This window comes from Nannospalax galili, unplaced genomic scaffold, assembly GCF_000622305.1.
Source record: "Nannospalax galili isolate Female #2095 unplaced genomic scaffold, S.galili_v1.0 scaffold399, whole genome shotgun sequence".
Taxonomy (NCBI): domain Eukaryota; kingdom Metazoa; phylum Chordata; class Mammalia; order Rodentia; family Spalacidae; genus Nannospalax; species Nannospalax galili.
In genome coordinates, this window is record NW_008345053.1 from 2,810,329 (window position 1) to 2,830,849 (window position 20,521).

A 20,521-nucleotide genomic window follows, 5' to 3' on the forward strand; every position below is an offset into this window, starting at 1 on the left:
CATTGACTTGTGGCCCAAACAGGTAAGGTAAAGAATCTTCAACCAAGTTGACATTGTTGCCAAATGCCAGTTGTCCAATCTTGCTTCTTCCTTTCAGTGTCCACAGTGGCCGTCTCTTCATATAAAACACCTTCAAAGCTCTCCTGATCCCTTCTTGCCCTGTCACCATCCTTCCCCTTGCCACCAAAGCCAAGATCTAAGGCACAATGCCACTGTCTATGCTGTGACCATCAGTCTGACTTTCACTTACATCACCCCTGGGAACGGTGCTTGCTGAGGACACAACTGAGGAGCTGCTCTGTTCCAATTCTGTCAAGACAGTTGCACTTACTCACTTGCTTGCTTCACTTTAAACCAACCCTCCCATCTCTCTGACCATTCCCTTTTCTACTTTCCTTTCAGTTTTGAAATATTTGATTTTCAACATTTTCCTTGTCAGTAGACAGAAATTTAATACAAACTTAGTGCTTTAACCCTATGATATCAAGATGACCTTCTTTTACTAGGGACAAGAACCTAGAGGCGTTCTTCTACAGACACAACTATAGCTCAATGAGTCTATCTCCAGGTCTATGTTTATCCTAAGGGTTACTCACACTTCACTGTAAAGTTGTATCAGGATTAGTACTAATACTGTATGTCCTCTGCTAGTCAGTGAATAAGCTTTCCACACAAAATGTCTTACCTATCTTTATACTTACGCTCAGCACTGTTGAATGAATACTCAATTTTTATTCAGAAAGTAGTAACTGCCCATCTACTACACACAGCACTGAACAAGCTGAAGAAGTGAACAGGACACAGAAAAGGCAAATCCACAAGACAAAAAGTACACCTGAAACTTCCCAAAGCTAGGGGAGGAACAGGGATTAGCTGCAAATGGGTAGTACATGAAACCCCAGCTACTTGGAAAGCCTCAGAAGACAGGATGACTGAGAGCACAAGGCCAGCATGGGCTTTACACATAAGGTCCAACACTCTCACAGAGAAAGTTCTAAAAGTACATTACAGAGATGACTGAACAACTTAGCAAGCCTACTAAATATCAAATTGCATTTTTAAACCCAACATAAATAACAAATTAAAACAAAGCCAGGTGTGGTGGAATATATCGATAATCTCAGCACCCAGAGGCAACCAGAGCAGGAAGTTCAGGACCAGCCTGAGCTACAAAGCAAGATTCCACCTCGGGAAAAAAATAAGAGGAAGAGGGGGGGGGGGGGGGGGGGAAAAAAGAGGGAGGATAAAATGACGACATAAGAGATTTTTAAGATCTCCCTTAGTAAAATGAGGGGCTAGGGAAATGACTCAGCAGGTAAAGGTGCCGGATGCCAAGCCTGACAACCTGAGTTCAATCCCCAGAGCCCACATGGTTGAAGGAGAGAACCTGGTCTTACAGGTTGTCCTCTGCTTCCATTTGCACACTGTGGCACAGATGTGAAGGAGTATGTGAACACACACAGTAGATGAATAATCCAACACGAAAAAAAAAAGTACACCCGGGAAAAAAAAAAGAGGGGAAGGGGGGGGGGGGGGGAGGATAAAATGACGACATAAGAGATTTTTAAGATCTCCCTTAGTAAAATGAGGGGCTAGGGAAATGACTCAGCAGGTAAAGGTGCCGGATGCCAAGCCTGACAACCTGAGTTCAATCCCCAGAGCCCACATGGTTGAAGGAGAGAACCTGGTCTTACAGGTTGTCCTCTGCTTCCATTTGCACACTGTGGCACAGATGTGAAGGAGTATGTGAACACACACAGTAGATGAATAATCCAACACCTCCATTAATTTCTACACGTACTATATACATATATTTGAAGTACTAATGTCTATACTATAAAGTTTATAAGAGTTATAAGATACTTAAAAGATAAACTCAATTAGGAATACTACAGATACACTTCATATATGCACATATACACACAAAAAGCAGGATCTTAAAACTAGTGGAATATTATTCTTATTCTCTTTTTTTCCTCTTTTGAGACAGGGTCTTGCTTGTCCCAGGTTAGTAAAAGACGACCTTGAACAACTCCTTACCTTCCTATGACCTTGAACAACTCCTTACCTTCCTACCTTTATTTCCCAAGTGCTGGGATTGTAAGCATGGGTCACTACCCAGTTTATGCAGTGCTGGGTTCTCCCACTACATGTTAGGCCAGCACTCTACAAACTGAGCTACATTCCCAGACCATTTCCTTATTCTGATTACTTACAACTTGCTTTGTGTGCTCCAAACAATCACCAAAACATAAAGCTAATCATACACATACAGCAGATGAATGAAAACCACTGAAAACATCGTGAGCATTTGAAAGTGAACATATCTGGCATACCTCTATGAACTACACGCAAAAGTAGGAAAAGAGACAGTACAATGTTTAGCATACTCACGGACAGAGCACTGAATTGGTGGGTCCTCCTACCACTTGAGAGACACCTAAATTTCCCCAATTTTTTTCTTATTTTTTCACAATACACATTTTAGTAAGGTGATATCTGGTAGCCTTGGTTTTGAGTGAACAATCTGTGATTAATCTCAAAAATGAATTACCTGACTCAAAGCTGGGATGGAACTTGTTTGAGAAGTGGTTTGAGATATAGGACCATTCATCTGTAAAATTGAAAACATTAAAAGCATCATTACTACAATATAAAGAACACACAATTTTAAACCATAGTAACTTAGCAAAACCAAAACCACTGAAAAATGCTCATTCTTATATAACAAAGAAATTCATGAACTCCTAAGATATTCAGAAGGACACAGCCTTAAGACATGCAATTTTGAAGTTCTGACTAAACATTAAAAGTAAAATTTCTGGTAGTCTCAACTGAGGAAATTAAGAAGCTACTTTTCCTGAAGCCACTTAGAAACTCTAAATATTACTGCTTGACAGGATTTTAAAACTGGAGAGGGGGCTGCTTCTTGGGCTTTTTTTTTTTGAGACAGGGTCTCCTTGTAGCACCAGCCATCATTGATCTCACAGAGATCCACCTGTCTCTACCTCTTGAGTGCTGGGACGAAAGGCATGTGCCACCACACCCAGCAGGATTAAAATTTTTAAGGTTTTATTTTTGTTTATGTGTGTATGTATGGGGGGGGAAGGGGTACCCCTGAGTGCAGTGCCCTGGGAGACTAGAAGAAGGTGATGGATCTTCTGGAGCTGGCATGACAGGTACTTGTTGGATCTGACCCTCTGCAAGAGCAGCAGCAAGCATTCCTACATTCTTATACCACTGAGTCAACTCTCCAACCCAAAAGTAAAATTCAAAGGCAATCAAAAATGGAATAAAGTATAAAAACTCCTAATTAACTCTTCAAATACACTTTACTACAATGGTTGTGGAATTAGTGAGATACTTGTAATTTAAAACTGTGTGTGTACACACATACATGCCATGGTGTGCATATGGAGGTCAGAGGACAACTTTCTGGAATCAATTCTCTCCTTCTACTGTGAGATCTTGAGACTGAACTCAGGCTTGTGTGGCAAGCGCTTTTTTACCCACTGAGGCATCTTGCTGGCCTCAAACTGCATTTTCTTGATACAAAATACAAAACATTAAGTAACCAAAATTATGATTTTTTTTTGTTTGCTTGCTTCTGTATTACCTAGTATTTGCACTTTCCTCTGCTAAAGCTGTGCAGACTTTTTTCAGACTGGCAAGGTTTAGTCTAAAATACTTTCCTTGGTATTTGAGGAGATGACAGATCAGAGCATAAACTACAAGTCTCCTTACCACTTTTCTCCTGAGGTAAGCCATAAAGCCAAGCTGACTTTCCCTTGAAAACAAGCCTGCTGCTACCAAAGGAGAGGACTGCCATGTATACACAGGTCTTGCTAAGCTCTTTTCTATAACATTAGAATATGATCTTTTTAGTGTGATTACACTTTTCTGTACCTGTCCACTTCTGAATCATACTTAGCCTGACTACAGTTTGCCCTGTGGGTCTCTATTTCTGCACTCTTGTCATACAAGCTTACAGCTAAATAAATGTGCATGCTTTTCTCCTGTTTACCTGTCCTTCGTTGTAGGACCTCAGCTACAAACACTGGATGAGTTTTTAAGATATTATTTGATACACATATCCTAAGGAATTCAATAAGATTTCTCAAGTCCAATGTAGAATTATTTTAGCAAAAAGAAAAATGGATGCCTGTGGCCATGGTCCTGCCCTCTGACACCACCTACCAGATGAGCGCTGTCCTTGCCCTCCTGGACTTGCTGCGTCTGCGGTTCAGCCACAACTTTAGTGTCCTGATCAGAAGTCATGGGCCCCACTGGGAGAAGTTTAACCTCAGGATGCTGTAAAGTGACAGAAAGTTAACAGGTCATTTGAGGAGCATGAGGTGGGTTTTTTGTTTTGAGACAGTCTCACTCTATAGCCTAAGCTGGCCTAGAACTCACTATGTAGTTCAGATTGGCCTCCAACTCACTGCAATCGTCCTGTCTCAGCTTCCACAATGCTGGCATTATAAGTGTGAGCTACTATATCCAGCATTATGACTGATTCTTAAAGTAAAATGACTGTATCTGCAAAACCTCAAGTTTTCTAGGACACTTGTTTGTCCTTCTGGATTAAGTATTGTAAAGAAATCTGCTCATAATATATACATTACTCACCAAAAAGTAACTTTGTTTCTTCTTTGTAAACCATATTAGACAACTTAAAAATCATGTGCTAACATAGAAAAGCCCCAGGTTTTTGTTTGTTTTGGAGACAGGGTCTCACTATAAACCTGGGCTGGCCTGGAACTCACTATGTAGACCAGACTGGCTTCAAACATATAGAAGAGATCTGCTTGCCTCTGCCTCTCGAGGGCTGGGATCAAAGGTGTACCCCATCACACCCAGCTCAGAAATTCATCTTAAAACTTAAAATTAAGGGGTTAGAGGCTGGAGAGATAGCTCAGCAGTTAAGAGCACTGGCTGCTCTTGTAGAGGACCTGGGTTCAATTCCCAGCACCCACATAGCAGCTAACAACATCCTTAACTCCAGTTCTAGGGAAATCTGGCACCCTCTTCTGACCTCCACAGGCATTGCATGACACAGGTGCACTTACATATATGCAGGGAATACACCCATACACATAAAATTTAAAAATAAAATATTTTTAAATTAAGGGGTTAATAAGACACATGGGGAATATTCACAGCTTAATAGCAAAATGGCCAAAGAATATAAGCAGATCTTTTCCCAAAGATGTAAAAATGGTAAACACATATACAAAAGATATTCAACTTCACTAATCATCAGGCAAAAGCAAATTAAAACCACAATAAGTTAACACCATGCACTTGTTCAGATGGTTACAAAAGACTAGAGCTAACAAGTGTTAGCACAGGTGTGGACAATAGAGAATGCTGCTGGCAGGAACTGATACAGCCATTATTAAAAGCAGTAGAGAGGTTTCTCAAAAATTTAAAAACAGAACTATCACCGCACATGAGCCAGCAATTCCATTTCTTGGTTTGTATCCAAAGGAAATAAAATCACTTCATAAAGATATCCCATGTTCACTGCAGCATCTGTTCACATAGCCAAGGTACAGAAACATGCTAGTCACTAATGGATGAAAGAAGAATTGGAGAGAGGGGCGCTGAGACTGTCCAGACTTAGAATATAATCTTGCTATATGCTAAACATAGATGAACGGATAAACCTGGAAGACAGTGTGCTAAGTGGATTCAAGCACAAGTTGAACACTGTATGAATACGCTTACAAATGCAATCTAATTAAAAAAAAAAAAGATCACTGAGAAACAAACTGGTAGTTTTCAGAGAAAGGGAGCCATAGGTCAAAGGGAACAATATTGTAGCTATGTAGAATAAATAAGTCTTATAATCTAGCATACAACACAAGGTCTATAGTTATAATATGGTACTCTGGGAGTTTGCTAAGGAAACAAGTTTTCCATGTTCTTGGTAAGTATACAAACAGGTAATAATGTGAGAGGATTGATGAACTGATTGGCGTGACAACAGTAGTCATTTCACTGTGTGTACCTGAGGTAAACATATTCTAAGAAACTGTAGAAAACTATAGAATTAATCAAGTCAAGAAGTAAAAAGTTTTTGATGAATCTCTCAAATTTATATCTTTCTAATTTTTGACTGACCCCACTGACTTTATCTTGATCAAGATCAACAGGTGTCAAAACAAAGAAGCAATAATTTCAAAGGAATGAATTCACTAGAAAGAAGTTAAAAATATTTGAGTACAGTGATATAAGTATTCTAGGATTTGGGAAGCATTTCCTCAACTCAGTGGCTGGACAATGAATCTCACATATAATACCTCATTTAATTCTCATAAATGACTTATGAAAGGATAGCTTTCATGACTTATTATTGTGAGGATTCCTGAACATTCAGTTCTGACTTGAAGGGATTTCTTCTTTAATATAACAAATAGGATAAAGAGCTCAATTTAGTCCAGGTATTTTTTAGGCACCTCTGAAATCAGTTTCCAGAGGCCAGAAACAGAAATTTAACAGTAACTAGTTTTTGTTTCACTGAGTAACTTTACAGACTTTTCACTTCTTACTATTCTAAGTTAGCACATGAAGCAATGGGCTTGTGTTTACACTTTGCTCTCACTCACTGTCTCTGTCCTTTCCTGTACCCAGTCACTCCCCCCCCCCCCAGCTGGGTTCCCTTCTTCCCATAGTTAGCCCCAACTTTTGCTTTATTACATGTATTTCATTACCCTATTCCCCACCTCTTTTCATCTCCTTTCATGATCCTCTTTCTAGTTCTGTGACACCCCACACATAAAGCCATATATAAATACATTTGCATACACAGACAGATACAGAGATATAATATTTAGGGCTGGAGAGATGGCTCAGCAGTTAAGAGCACTGACTGCTCTTGCAAAGGACCTGGGTTCAATTCCCAGCACCCACATGGTAGCTAAAACCATCCTAACTCCAGCTCTAGGAACTCTGACACCCCCTTCTGACCTCCACAGGCACTACTTGACAGGGACGCACCAACCTACAAGCAAGCAATACACTGAAGGCACATAAAATAAAAATGCATTATTTAAAAAAAAACAAGCCCCCCGATAATTTTAAACTAGGTTCCACATGAGAGAAAATATGTGGTATTTGTCTTTGAGTCTGGCTTATTACACGTAACATGATTGCCAGATGCATCCTTTTTCCTGCAAATGTCATGATCCCATACCTAAAATTCCACTGTTGATGGACATCTAGATGGCTCCATATTCTGGCTACCATGAACAGTGCATCATTGTCTACCTATCTCCCTGCTACGCTGCCTTAAGAGCCCTTCAGGCAGAGCCCTTCAGGCTCACACTCAAGAGTGGTGCGGCAAGGTCAAACGGTAGTTGTATTTGCAGCTTTGAGGAATTTCCAAGTGGATACACAAGTTGACGTTTCCACTAACAGCAAAGGTTCCCCTTTCCTCGCGTTCTTGCCAGCATTTGTTGTCATTTGCTCTCTTGATGACAGCCATTCTGACTGGGAGGAGATGGCATCTCAAAGCAGATTTAATTTGCATTTCCCTGACAGCTAAGGATGTTGAAGTTTTTCATCTCTATACTGTGCCTCCTTATTCTCAAAAATCTAGTTTTAATTCCCACCATTCCTGTTAATGAAATAATTTGATGATCAAAAGCAGTATCAGTCAGGCATGGTGGCACACACCTTTAAAGTCAGCACTTCTCTGAGTCAAAGGCAGACAGAATTCTGTGAATTCTAGGCCAGACTGGTCTACATAGCAGGTTCCATGCCAGCAAGAACTACATGGTAAGACTGTCTCCAAAAACAACTGGGGGACAATGCAAAGCAGGGGAAGTGGAACACACATGCTCTGAAAATGGAAGGCGAAACACAGGGGGTGGAAAAGTTTAAGCAGAGAGGAGACTTAAAGGAGATGGGGGAGAGGATAAGAGGAGGGTCAACCAAAACTAAAGATCTATGAAAAAGCAATAAGGAAACCTGGTATTTGGCAAATTAATTAAAAAAATAGAATTATCAAAAATAATAACATGGGCATCCTGCATGGACGGATAATGAAGATGCCAGTGTCTATAGTGGGCTACCTCCCCATGAGTTGTTGGTCAGGAAGTCCCTGAGACCACCAAAATAAACACAGGCAACTAGATGGTAACACCCTATTGCCAAAGACATCGCATACTCTGGCTGTCACCAAGAAATCAAGCTGGAACTGAGGTGAAACTTACTCCCTGCTGGCTTGCCCTCACAATGCCAGAAGATGCCATGCAGGCTGCCAGGGGAGAATTGTCCTCAACTGTCCTCCTCGGTGCACCTTGCATGCTACAGTATCATCCTGCCAACAAGATGTGCCCTACTGTACAGCAGAGGCAAGTTTGTTACAGAGGTAATCAACTTCTGACTGCAACTGAGGCCCACTCCACAGGTGGGGATTTACTTCTGACTCTTAAACCTGGTCAAAACCGAAGGCTGTGGAAGTTATAGGCCTTAGCATGGAAGCTACTGCTGCTGTTTTGCTAAATGGATATGATGTGCCTGTCAAATGGCCTTCTAAATAACTACGTTTATACCCATACACTGAGTTGTGTTTTGGGCTTTGGTCTGAGAAACTTTTTTCTGCTGTGGTCAGCAGTAAATGCACAGACTCCTAACTGGTCAAAGTGATAAGAATAAATGACTCTTACATGCTTGGCCATAAAGGGGGCATCTATATCACACACTCCAAGGCTCAGGGAACATCAGGTGGAAAGATTGTCAGAACCAGAGGAAAGGGTGAAGTGTTATGGAATGCTATCTTTTGGGCATGACATGGCCTTTTGACTCTATAGCCTTTAATCCCAGCACTTGGGAGGCAGAGGTGGATGGATCTCTGTGAGTTCAAGGCCAGCCTGCTCCACATGGGGAATCTGTCTCAAGAAGACCAAAAAAAGAAAGGGCTGTGTCTTGAGTGAATGAAAAGAGTCACTGACTGTAACAAAGAATATTCTATTTCAAAGACAGAAAGGGTGGGAACGCATAAGGAATCACAAGGAAGTGGTAGGACAGATGAAAACTGGGGAGAAAGGTAAGGAGGCCTCACCAAAAGTGTGCAGCAACAGGGAGGGGTCAGGGCAGTCTCATCCAAATCTACTGGCATCTATGGCTGCAGCCATTAAAGCAGTGTTTAATGCTTAGCAGGCTTTCAAAGTACAGACAGGTCCACGTGTATAAATCTCAATGCTGTTTCCTTCCCTGGCCCCCAAAGGCTAAAAAGACAGCCCCAGAGAGGGGCTTCTTGAATAGAATGGAAGTCTGCCCAGCCTACAGACTGCAAGGTTAAATGTGGCCAACAGAGCCTCCTGGTACACAAAGGGAGGCTACTGAACAAGACAGCAGTGACAGACACTTGTCTAGCACATGCTTAGTATCAGCATAAATTGTATGATAGCTCTAAGTTTAACTGATACAACCCCATCCACCGTGAAGATTCCAATTTTAGGAAACCCAGAAAAATGTCACTCCTCCACTTCATTTTTTGGTCTTTTTTTTGGGGGGGGGGGGTCTTTTTGAAACAGGGTCTCCCTGTAGTCCCAGCTGGCCTGGAACTATGTAGACCAGGCTGGCCTTGAACTCACAGAGATCTACCTGCTTTTGCCTCTCAAGTGCTGGGACTACAGGCGTGCGCTACCATGCCTGGCTTTCTTTTCTCTTAACTATACTTTTAGATGTATTTTGAATTTCTTAATTTTTAAGGACATTTATGACTTTTTAAATAACCCTTATATGTATCTAATTTATTTGTTGTTTACATTACGGGGCAAACTTTTATTTTTCAAATCTCTTTCTCCCCTCCCTCTTCATAACATGCTTCTCCGTTCTTTTTCATCTATTTTCACAGTGCTTGTTTAATGCCCTTACCCTTGCTTCTCTGTCCCCTTCACCTAATTCATTTACTATTTCTACAGTTAACAGAAATAATTTTAATATCACATATTTTTGCTACTTTCTGTTTCACAGCCATTAAGTGATAAATTAGTGGGTTTTAATTGATTTTACATGCATTTCTGTATCTTGGTCAGTTTGGTGTTGCTGTTTCAAGAAGTTTATTTTCTTTTCTGAATGGTACTAGGGCCTGAGTCTGTAAGAATAGACTGCTTGGAGATGGGAAGATGGCTCAGCCCATAAAGTGCTTAGGATGTGAGTGTGAGGGCCTGAGTTTGGATCCCCAGAATCTACTAAAAAGCCAGGTGCAGTGAGTGGTGCTTGCCTGTACTCCAGTGCTGAGAGGCAGAGACAGGAAGAGGCTGTCTTCCTGGCCAGCCGGCCTAGCCAAATCAGCGAGCTCTAGTGTCAGTAGAGACTGGACTGTCTGAAAAAACTAAGTGGGAGGCTGGAGAGATGGCTCAGCAGTTAAGAGTGCATATCAACTCTTTCAGAGGATCCAAGTCTGGTTGCCATCACCCATATCTGGTGGGTCAAAACTACCTATAACTCCAGTTCCAGTCCCAGAGGTATCTGATGCCTCTGAGGGCACGGAAACTCACATGCACATACCCACATGTGCACACACACATATTTGAAAAAAGGTTGGAGTGACAGGAGACAACCAACCAACCGCCCCTGACCTCTCTACACAAATGTGTGCACACATCTAAACACGTATGTGCAAACACACACATACACATACACACACACACACACACACACACACACACACGCAGAAAGAGTAGGTTACTCAGTACAAAGACAAGAAGACTAAGGATGCAGCTCACTGGTACAGTGTACTGTCTAGCAGGCATGAAGCCCTGAGTTCAATTCCCAGCACTGACTGCATAACCAGGCATGGTGGCACATGCCTATAATACCAACACTCAGGAGGTAGAGGCAGAAGAATCAGAAAGAAGTTCAAGGTCTTCCTCAGCTGCATGGCAAGTTCCAAAGCCAGAATGGGTACATGAGACCCTGCACACAAAAATTTTTTTAAAGCAATATCAACAAGTAGGTTGATTTTTTTCACAGAATGTTCCTCTATTTAAAATGAAAGTGGGACAAGTTATTATGAAAGCAAGGAGACTATGCAAGGTAACTGTAATCATGTTGCAAGAAGACCGGAAAGAAGGGGGAGGGGGCTCCTAATGGTCAAAAACTGGGTATGAAGACCAAAATGAATGAAGGGAATGCAGTACAGTATATAAAGTTCCCAAAAGGCTAAAAAAACACACCACAACATTGCTGGCCTTTGGAGGTTGTTAGGACATCAATTCAGTAGTCTACAGACTATTACGGCAAACAGTCATGCACTCTGACTCCCCTTAGATGAGATGCATTCCATAACCAAACAGCTGTTCAGAGAAAGAACCACCTCAGTAAATGGAGAACAAAAGATTTTTTAAAAATCAAAATATTCTAAAATCTAGTGCTGGGCATGGTGGCATATGCCAGTGATTTCAATGCTCAAGAGTCTGGGGCCAGAGGATCAGCCTGGACTATATAGTGAGACCATCTCAAAACAAAGTGACAATAATCAATGTCTTCTAAAACTGCCAAGTAAAGAGCCAAGGGAACTTTATATATGGCTACCTTTCAGTCTTCTCACTGAAACTGGAGCTCCAGGCATCATGTTCTGAATGGATGGATGAAACATACTCATCTCTAAGGCATTTTTCCCAAAACAAAACAAAAAACCCCAAAACTATACTTAATCACACTTCTAGATCTAACTCCCAATTTAAAAAGAATTCTGTAAAATACATGTTAACACAAAGCCATCAGCCAAACTCAAAATGTGGGGCAAGAAAGATGACCTCTTTTTGTAGCAAATACGTTTTGTAAGGGGAAGAAAAGAACAAACTACAAACTTTTAACCAAAATAACCTGGTGTAATATGAGAATTATCTTTGGATTCTGAATCAAATTTTTTAAATTACACTTTTGCAGGAAAAAAACCTACATGTTATACAGATAATACAGAGCATTGCAGAATATTAATTTTATTGAATTCAATCAAAGTGCTCCAGTTCTGTTTATTTTAAACAACTTTATGAGACATAAAGCAAAATTCTTTATTCATTGGGCATGGTGACTCACTCTGATAGTCTCCGCTATTTGCTAGGGAGCTTAAGACAATCCTGGACAACAGTCAAATCCATCCTACAGACATACATAAACGACTTATGGATGAAATACGCATATACATCTGTGCTGTGGTTTGAATGTAAAATGTCCCTCACAGGTTGAGGTGTTTGAACACTGGGTTCCCAGCTGGTAGCGCTGCTTTGAAAGGTGGTCGAACACTCAGAAGGTGGAGTCTTGCTGGAGAAGTAACTAGGGGCAGACCTTGAGACTCTACAGTCCAGACCCGCTCCCTGTTCTCTCTGCTTCCGGACCTTGGCTACAACATGGCTAGCCTGCCTGCTGATCCTGTTACCATACCTTTCCACCAGGATGGAATGTAATCCCTCAAACTGTATGCCAGAAAACCAGCCTGCCTGCCTGCCTGCCTCCCCCCACCCCCTTCCATTGCTTCTTGCCATGTATTTTGTCACAGCAGTGAGAAAAGTAACTAATACAATCTAAAATTTGCTTTTCAAATATGTTCATAAAATCTACAGAGAAAGAAGAAACAACACAAGTTCCACACCATCCTCTTCACACCTGTGTTTAAATCTGTAATAATAAAAATATATGCACACACACATACACACATATGACTAGGCTATTTTACTGCTACACACTTAAAACTTCATGTTTATAGTTAGGCGTGGCAGTGCACACCTTTAATCCCGGTATTTGGGAGACAGAGGCAGGTGAATCGCTGAGATTGAGGCCAGCATGGTTTACATAGCAAGTTCCAGGCAAGTTGGGGCTACAAGGCGACCCTGTCTCAAAAGGGCAAAAAAAAAAAACAAAAAACAAAAAACCTTCACGTTTATTTATACTAAAAATGTCCTAATGAAATAATAGAAAAGGTGCAAACCATTTTATGAATAACATAGTAGCTTTAGCCATAAAAGGAAATAAAGATAGCAAACTACAGGAAAGTAAAAACTAGTACAATAGATTGTGAGGATTTAAAATATTTACAAAACCTGCATGAATGAAAAAGCATGATAGGGCTTGAGAGATGACTCGGTGTTTAAGAACACTGGCTGTTCTTGCAGAAGACCTGGGTTTGAATCCCAGCACCCACATAGCATCTAACAGCTGTCCAGTCCCAGGGGATCTGACAGCCTCTTCTGACCTCCGAGGGCATTGCATGACACGTGCACTTACCTACATGCAGGCAATACACGCATACACGTAAAATAAAAACTAAATTTTTTAAAGTTATAAAAAAAGAAAAAGCATGATATAAAATTGTGGGAAGTAACAATATTTTAAAAATTCGTATAATTTTCCCAAGTATTTAAAAAACAAGAGGGGGCTGGAGAGATGGCTCAGCAGTTAAGAACACTGACTGTTCTCACAGAATATCCAGATTCGATTCCCAGCACCCACATGGCAGCTAATAACTGTCTGTAACTCCAGTTCCAGGGGACCCAACAGCCTCTTCTGTGCTCTGCGGACATTGCATGACACGGGTACACGTATCTACATGTAGGTAATACACGCATACACATAAAATAAAAATAATATTTTTTTAAAAACCAAAAGAAATAAACCAAAAGACTACCAATACGTGATCAAATGTCAAGACAAGCATAATTTCCTGTAGTCTCAGGATTTTTTAAAATTTTAAATTTATTTTTATTTTATGTGTATGCCTGAATGTAAGTACACCACATGCATGTACTACCTGCAGAAGCTAGAAGGTGTTGGATTCCCTGGAACTGAAGTTATGAACTGCCATGTGGGTGCTGGGAACGAAACCTCAATCCTCTGCAAGAGTAGCCAGTGCTCTTAACCCTGAGCCCTCTCTCCAGTCCCAAGTCTCAGTCCTTTCAATAACTTACTATTTCTATTACACATCTAAAACACCCAGCTTGCTCGTTCCATGTTTATCAAGTAACCATCTAATCACTAATATTCCCATCATCTTTCCTATAGATAGAATACATACTCATTAAGCAAAGGAAGCGTCTATGTCACTGAGCAACTGTTTCCTAATATAGATTACTAAAGGTGCTATTTAGTGAAGATACTTCATTAAAACTGGACCACTCAGCCCTGCTCTTCAAGAGAATGTGTTTCAAGGTGGTTCTGGTATATTTGTAAAATGTCGTAGAGTCCCTGTCAGAGCAAACAGAAGATCAAGCCATTTTCATAATAATGTCCAAATACCACTTGCTTTCTCACTCTCAGAGTCTAACAAAAGTGTAGTGAGATGGCAAGATGGCTCAGGAAGTAAAGGCATTTTCTGTCAAGCCTGGCCCCTGACAAATTCAATCCTCAGAACCTGTACTGGGCAGAAGGAAAGAACCAAATCCCAAGTTTGTCCTCTGACTTCCACATGCATGCCACTGCATAGTGGTAACAGGCCTTTAGTCCTAGCATTTGGGAGGCAGAGGCAGGTATATCTTCATGAGACCAAGGCCAGCCTGGTCTACATAGCAAGTTCCAGCCTAGCTGGGGCTTCAAAAAAAAAAAGACAAAAACAAAAACAAACAGTGAAAAGACACACCTATGATATCAGTACTGGGGAGGCTGATGTAGGAGGATCTTGAGATGGAGGCCAGCCTGGGCTACCTATCAAAGCCCACCTCAAACAACAACAAAGAAAGCACAATGAAGTTTTGGTATTCTATCAAAATATATTCGTATTATTCAAGGTTATATGAACATACTACAAGCATATTCCCCATTTTCCTAGCTACCTATTTCTGGGAAGCAAGATTTCCCTCATAAACATGAAGGAAAATTGTATCCCAGGCTGGTGAGATGTTCAGTAGGTAAACTGCCTGCTGTGCAAGCCTGATGACCTGAGTTTGATCCCCAGAACCCACGTAAAGATGGGAGAGAAATGACTCCATAAAGCTGACCTCTGGCCTACCACATGCTCTCTGTGGCAGACACATGCCTACACATACAGAACATACATATACAATATTCTAAATATATTTCTAAAAAGAGAGAAAATAGTATGTCTAATGGATGAAATGCAATAGCATTCGAGAATCTAAGTGAAATTCTATTCAGTAAAACATTAAAGATATTTACGAAAGTAGAAAAATGACTTTTCTCATTAAATTGTTTTGGAAAATATTGTCACTTTATATAGTTAATTATGCTATATGTAATGGCTTTGAAAGTGTATATATGTTAAAACTTTTACCAAATCTTAATTTCTATTAAACATAGACAGAGATAAACTTTATCTTAGGAGTTTTCACTCATATACAAAAGTGTACCCAAGTTCTCAGACCAAAAGTTTAAGAGCCCCTGCTATACAACAAACCTCATAGCCCAGCTCTGATGAACAGTCTGAGCTCATATATGGTAAGGCATATTTTTATAATGCCAATAATCTGCAGATTGACCTAGGGAGTCAATGCATACTATCAAAATGCACTCTTCTGAAGAAACTTTTTGCCAGAAATTGATAGGCTCACGCTAAAATTCCTATGAAAATGCCAGGGATTCAGAACACCCAAAACAATCTTGGGTAGGAACAAAGTCGGAGGACTCAAACTTCCTGATTTCAAATATTACAACAAAGCTACAGTAACCAAGACAGCGTGGCACAGGTACAGGATAGACCAAGATCAGTAAAACAGCAACGAGAGTCCAGAAAGAAACTCTTATTCATAAACACATGCTTTTCAACAAGGGTGTCCAGATGACTCAAAGGAGAAACCATCTTTTCAACAAATGGTGCTGGACGTCCACAAGCAACACAATACGGCGGGACAAAAACCAACACAACACCAGGAAAAACACAGCAGTGCATCCTTGAGAATTTGGGTTTAGAAAACAGTTTCTTATATAAGAAACTAAAAACATAGTAACAAAAAACAAATTGAACTTCATCTAAATTAAAAATTGTTGCCTTTCAGAAATGGTCTTCCCTGCTTTAGACCCTACATGCTACAGCACCCATCGGCCAGGCAAGAGGTACGCACTGGTATAATAGCGCATGACTGTCATGGAAGTAACCAACAGATTCTGATAGGACCTAAAGCCCACTCTACAGGGGGTAGTTTACGCCTAGTACCATGGACCAGGTCAAAAGTCCATGGTTGGGGAGGTAATAAGTACAAGGTCTACTTTTGTTTAGCTCAATGGACTCCTTGTCAAACTGCTTCTTAAATATTTATGCTAATATCCATACACATGCAGTCCTTAACCTTGATTAAAGGAGCTTCTCTTTGCAGCTAAGAGTGGTTAATGCACTGACTCACGGCTGTTCAAGAAGCTGAGAACAAGTGACTCAAACGCTCAGTGTTAAACAGGGCACCTGTACCAGCCCCATCGAGCCCGGGGAACATCACAGAAGATGTGAGCAGGAAGAATGTAAGAGCCGAATGATAGGCAGGTGGGTCACACATCTGTGTCTCATGAGAATGACATGGCTGTAGCACTCATGAACTCTTAATAGCTGTGGCTGCCTGCATAGGGTCTGCACAAGACTAAGCTAGTGAACATTCGGTCACAGATTGGGGAGGGGCTCATGGGCCCCAACCTGCCCAAGTGAACTAATGTGGAGGGCTGGATGAAAGGAAATCACTGTCTTGTTATATATCCACTAGTGAGTTATGTTCCACTAGATAGCTCTGCAACTGGCTCTGGTTGAACCCAGTGGGTCACAAAACAAAGACATGAAAGTGGGCTGGGGATTTGGTAGGAGAGTTGGTGGAGGTTGGAAAGGAGAGAAGGGAAGAGTGTGACCAGAATGTACTATATACAGGTATGAAACTGTCAAAGAACAAAATGATTGTTAAAAACCCTGTTGACTTGAAGCACATTGTCTTAGTCACTGTTTTACTATAGCACAGTACTTTAGATTTACTAAGAGTGGTCTATTTCATGGTTCTAGAAGTTGGGAACCAGGTCCTCACTAGGAACATTAGGATCCCCAGGTGGCAGAAGAGATCAGAATCTGAGCGTTGCCCTCTGTCCTCCACATGTACCTTGGCTTTTTTTTTTGGAGGGGAGGGGGAATGCTCCTGGGTGGGTATGAGCAAACACAATTTTTTTTTAAATAGGGGGAAAAAAAGTAAATGAATATTCAACTAGGTAAGTTAACTTTCCCTAAACAGAGAAATAGGCTAAGCAGAACTTTAGAGCTGTCCTAGGGACTGTAGGGAATCCCTGGGAACCAACTAAGATTCAAAATGTGTTACTTTCAATGTCCAGATACATTTATAAGTGAGAGAGCTTACCTATTAGATGTTGAGTTCCTTGAGACTAAATAAATTTACTAGAAACAACATCATCAAAGTAGCTAGTGTTTAAAGCACAATCACAGCATTTTGGGATTGAAGGTTATTTCTTAGTAACAAACGTTTTTTTCTTTTTCAATTTTTTTAAAAATATTTTGTTATTTTTATATGTAGGAATGTATTGCCTGCATGTGTATAAGTGCCCTGTACCATGCAATGGCACGCAGCAGTCAAAGAGCACATCAGATCCCCTGGAACTGGATGGTTGTTAGACACTATGTGGTTGCTGAGAACTAAACCTGGGTCTTCTGCAAGAGCAGTCGGTGCTCTTAACTACTGACTTATCTCTTTCCAGCCCCACAGAAACTTTTATGATATGCCCATCTCTAAGAGTAGTAAGGAAGACAGACCAGAAATAACAGTTCCCATGCACTCCTTTGCATTGTTAGGTTGCATTATCTCACAGGTGCCAGCATCACTCTGGAGTATCTAAAATGTATATTCTTGTTACTTACACACACACACACACACACACACACACACACACACACACACCCTTCTGATGAGCTACAGAGATTATTGGTCCTGGGACAGGGATAGGACAGAGGCCTCACTAGCTTGGATTCTTACAGAATCATAGTCACATAAACTGTATGGACAGAAAAAACTAAAAAGAAAATTCTCATTTATGTGTATGTGTTCTACTTTTCTTACTGATAAGTAAACAATTCCAGAAAAGAGCCTATATTTTTGACTTTTTATTGGATTACCTGTATCGAAACCCTACTTTTTTCATGTCATGAACATGTCAAATTGGGGCTAGAGAAAGGAGAATACCTCAGGGCAGATTATTTTGTTTCCTTTCACTTTGCACAGATTACACATGCGAATGAATTTACATGCTTCAATAGTGTAGACATTTATAGAGCAAAAGACCGCTGTCTCCAGGGAAGCTGTCACCTGGCTGTTTCCCAGATTCAGTGTCTCTCTACCAGTCTTCTTTTGAATGAATGTTCTTACAGTAAATGTGTCATTCAAGGATACTGGCAGATGAAAGAAATTAATCCCGTTTTAGTACAGTACTTATTTAATTATACATTTACACTGGCACTCAGCACGGTCATATTCCTCAGCAGATGCTGCCAATAAACTAAACGACTAAGTTTTTAAGATTTCCCTTAAATGTGCACACCTGTGCTTTGAAAAGGCCAGTGATGGAAAAATTGTGATCTACTTTTTATAGTTTGAGTTGGTTCTGCTCTTAGGAGGTACAGACATGAGATATAACAATTTATTTATTAGCAAACTCTGACTGGAAAGGTATCTACAGGAGTATTCCAAATAAAGCTGTATTACTTGTTCTAACAGAATCTGATTTAGAACTTATGTTCTGATCACACACATACATAAACACAAATCCTCTTCAGTTTTAGTATTTCTGATTGGTGCTATGCATATTAACTTCTAGAGAAGACAACTATTTAAAAACATATTTGGGATTCTTATTAATATATAATACAAAAAATGTTTTTGAGTTTGAGTCTTCATTAAGTCTCTGGCTAAGAGAGCAGCATTTTACCTAACATTAAACAAACCTTTAACAAACTCCAAATCATCATTCCAGTACTTGGTTGTAAGACAGCCTAAATAAAATATTTGGAACCTGGTAAACAATATGAAGGAGTTGGGGGGGGGGGCGGAATCTTAGCTTTCATTTTGCATGTGGCTGTAATGGAATTTAAATGCTCTGGAATTTTACCAGAACAAAAGCTGCAGTATGTGGGCAATCAGTCTGGCAAGATACAGCCATTCTACCCTCAAAATACTGTTTTTTCTACTTTCCTGTATTGTTTCTCTTCCAATAAGCCTAAGAAGTGTTCCTACAAATTCTTCGCATGCTTCCACAGGAGGAAAAACTGCACTGAGGGTTCTTTTTTCTTCCTAAAATGCAGGCTTGGCTGAGTCATACATCTTGGTCATGAAGGAAACGCCACCTCAGGAAGTGTTGGGCCCTAAACCTGAAGTCTCTGCAGGGTCCATCATTTAACCTAAAGTGGAAGGAAGAGCATATAAGGGCAGGTGGGGGGGGAGGCGGAAACCCCACGGGGATCCACCCCAACAACAAGAGTTTAACAGAGGCAGGTGAATCTCTAAGAGACTAAGGCCAGAGCCTAGTCTATATAGTACAGGTTCAGAACAGCTGGGGCTACAGGGAGACCCTGTCTCAAAAACAACAAAACAAAAGGAATCCCATATGAAAAGATAATTGTTTCTCAAACCCAATCTGTTCAGAAAATAGTCTAAGCTCCCATTTTTTTCCTGGTGGTTGTTAATTTTTTTGCTTTATGAGCTACTTCTTAGGTTGAATGTATCAATCCTGGATTTGCCAAGCCTCACCTAGCAGTCGGAACAGCATTCTGAGTGCTAATCTGACCACACCTGCCTCCTTTCCACCCCTGCTTCAAAGTCCTTGCTGGCCAGTCTGCTCATCTGCTGCAAATGGAATTTCAATTCAACACTGTACCTCTGCTCATCTAAGCCGGTTCTTTACTTAGTCACACCTAACTTTGTTGGTGTAATAACAAACAGAATATATACAGAAGCCAGGCCCAATGTTACATACCTGTAACCCCAGCTCTTAAGAGGTAGAGGGAGGAGTATCCCAAGTTAGAGGTTAGTCTGGGTTACAAAGCGAGACCATGTCTCAAAACAACAAACAAGCAGAATGCATAGAGTCTAAAGAAGTAAAAGAATAACCTACTGTCAACATTTCATATGTATGATGACTATTTGGACAAAGGGCAGAGCGGCCTGACCTTTTCTTTTTTTTGAGACAGAGTCTTACGAATAGTCATCTAACAGCATTACAAGTGATGACAAAATGTCCTACTTCAAGATATATATGAATGTGCAGCCTTCCTTTCTTGAATTTAATACTTTTATATACATATTCAAATGTTATATAAAATATTGCCTATATTTGCATCAGTTAAAGGAGAAATAAATATTCCCTAATAATTATCCTATACAGCTCCTGGAAAAAAAAAATCACACCTGGTAAGTGAAGGCAAGGTACCTAAACATAGTCTGGATATGATGGTTTTAAAAAAAAAAACTTTGAGGGGCGTGGTGGTGCACGCCTTTAATTCCAGCACTTGGGAGGTAGAGGCAGGTGGATCTTTGTGAGTTCAAGGCCAGCCTGGTCTATGTAGTGAGTTCCAAGCAAGGGTTAC

At 40.6% G+C, this 20,521-nt stretch overlaps 1 protein-coding gene across 4 annotated transcripts in view; it reads right to left on the minus strand.

The window, feature by feature from the left end:
• Larp4b (La ribonucleoprotein domain family member 4B) overlaps nt 1-20,521 on the minus strand; it is an 82,973-nt gene that overhangs the window by 48,685 nt on the left and 13,767 nt on the right. For all 4 annotated transcript variants that reach the window (XM_008841343.3, XM_029567479.1, XM_029567477.1 and 1 more), the window contains exons 2-3: nt 4,198-4,311; nt 2,555-2,614 (exon numbers count right to left, since the gene is read on the minus strand). In XM_008841343.3, the coding sequence (XP_008839565.1) occupies nt 2,555-2,614; nt 4,198-4,278 (141 nt within the window). In that variant the 5' untranslated portion in view covers nt 4,279-4,311. The remainder of the gene's footprint in view (nt 1-2,554; nt 2,615-4,197; nt 4,312-20,521) is intronic.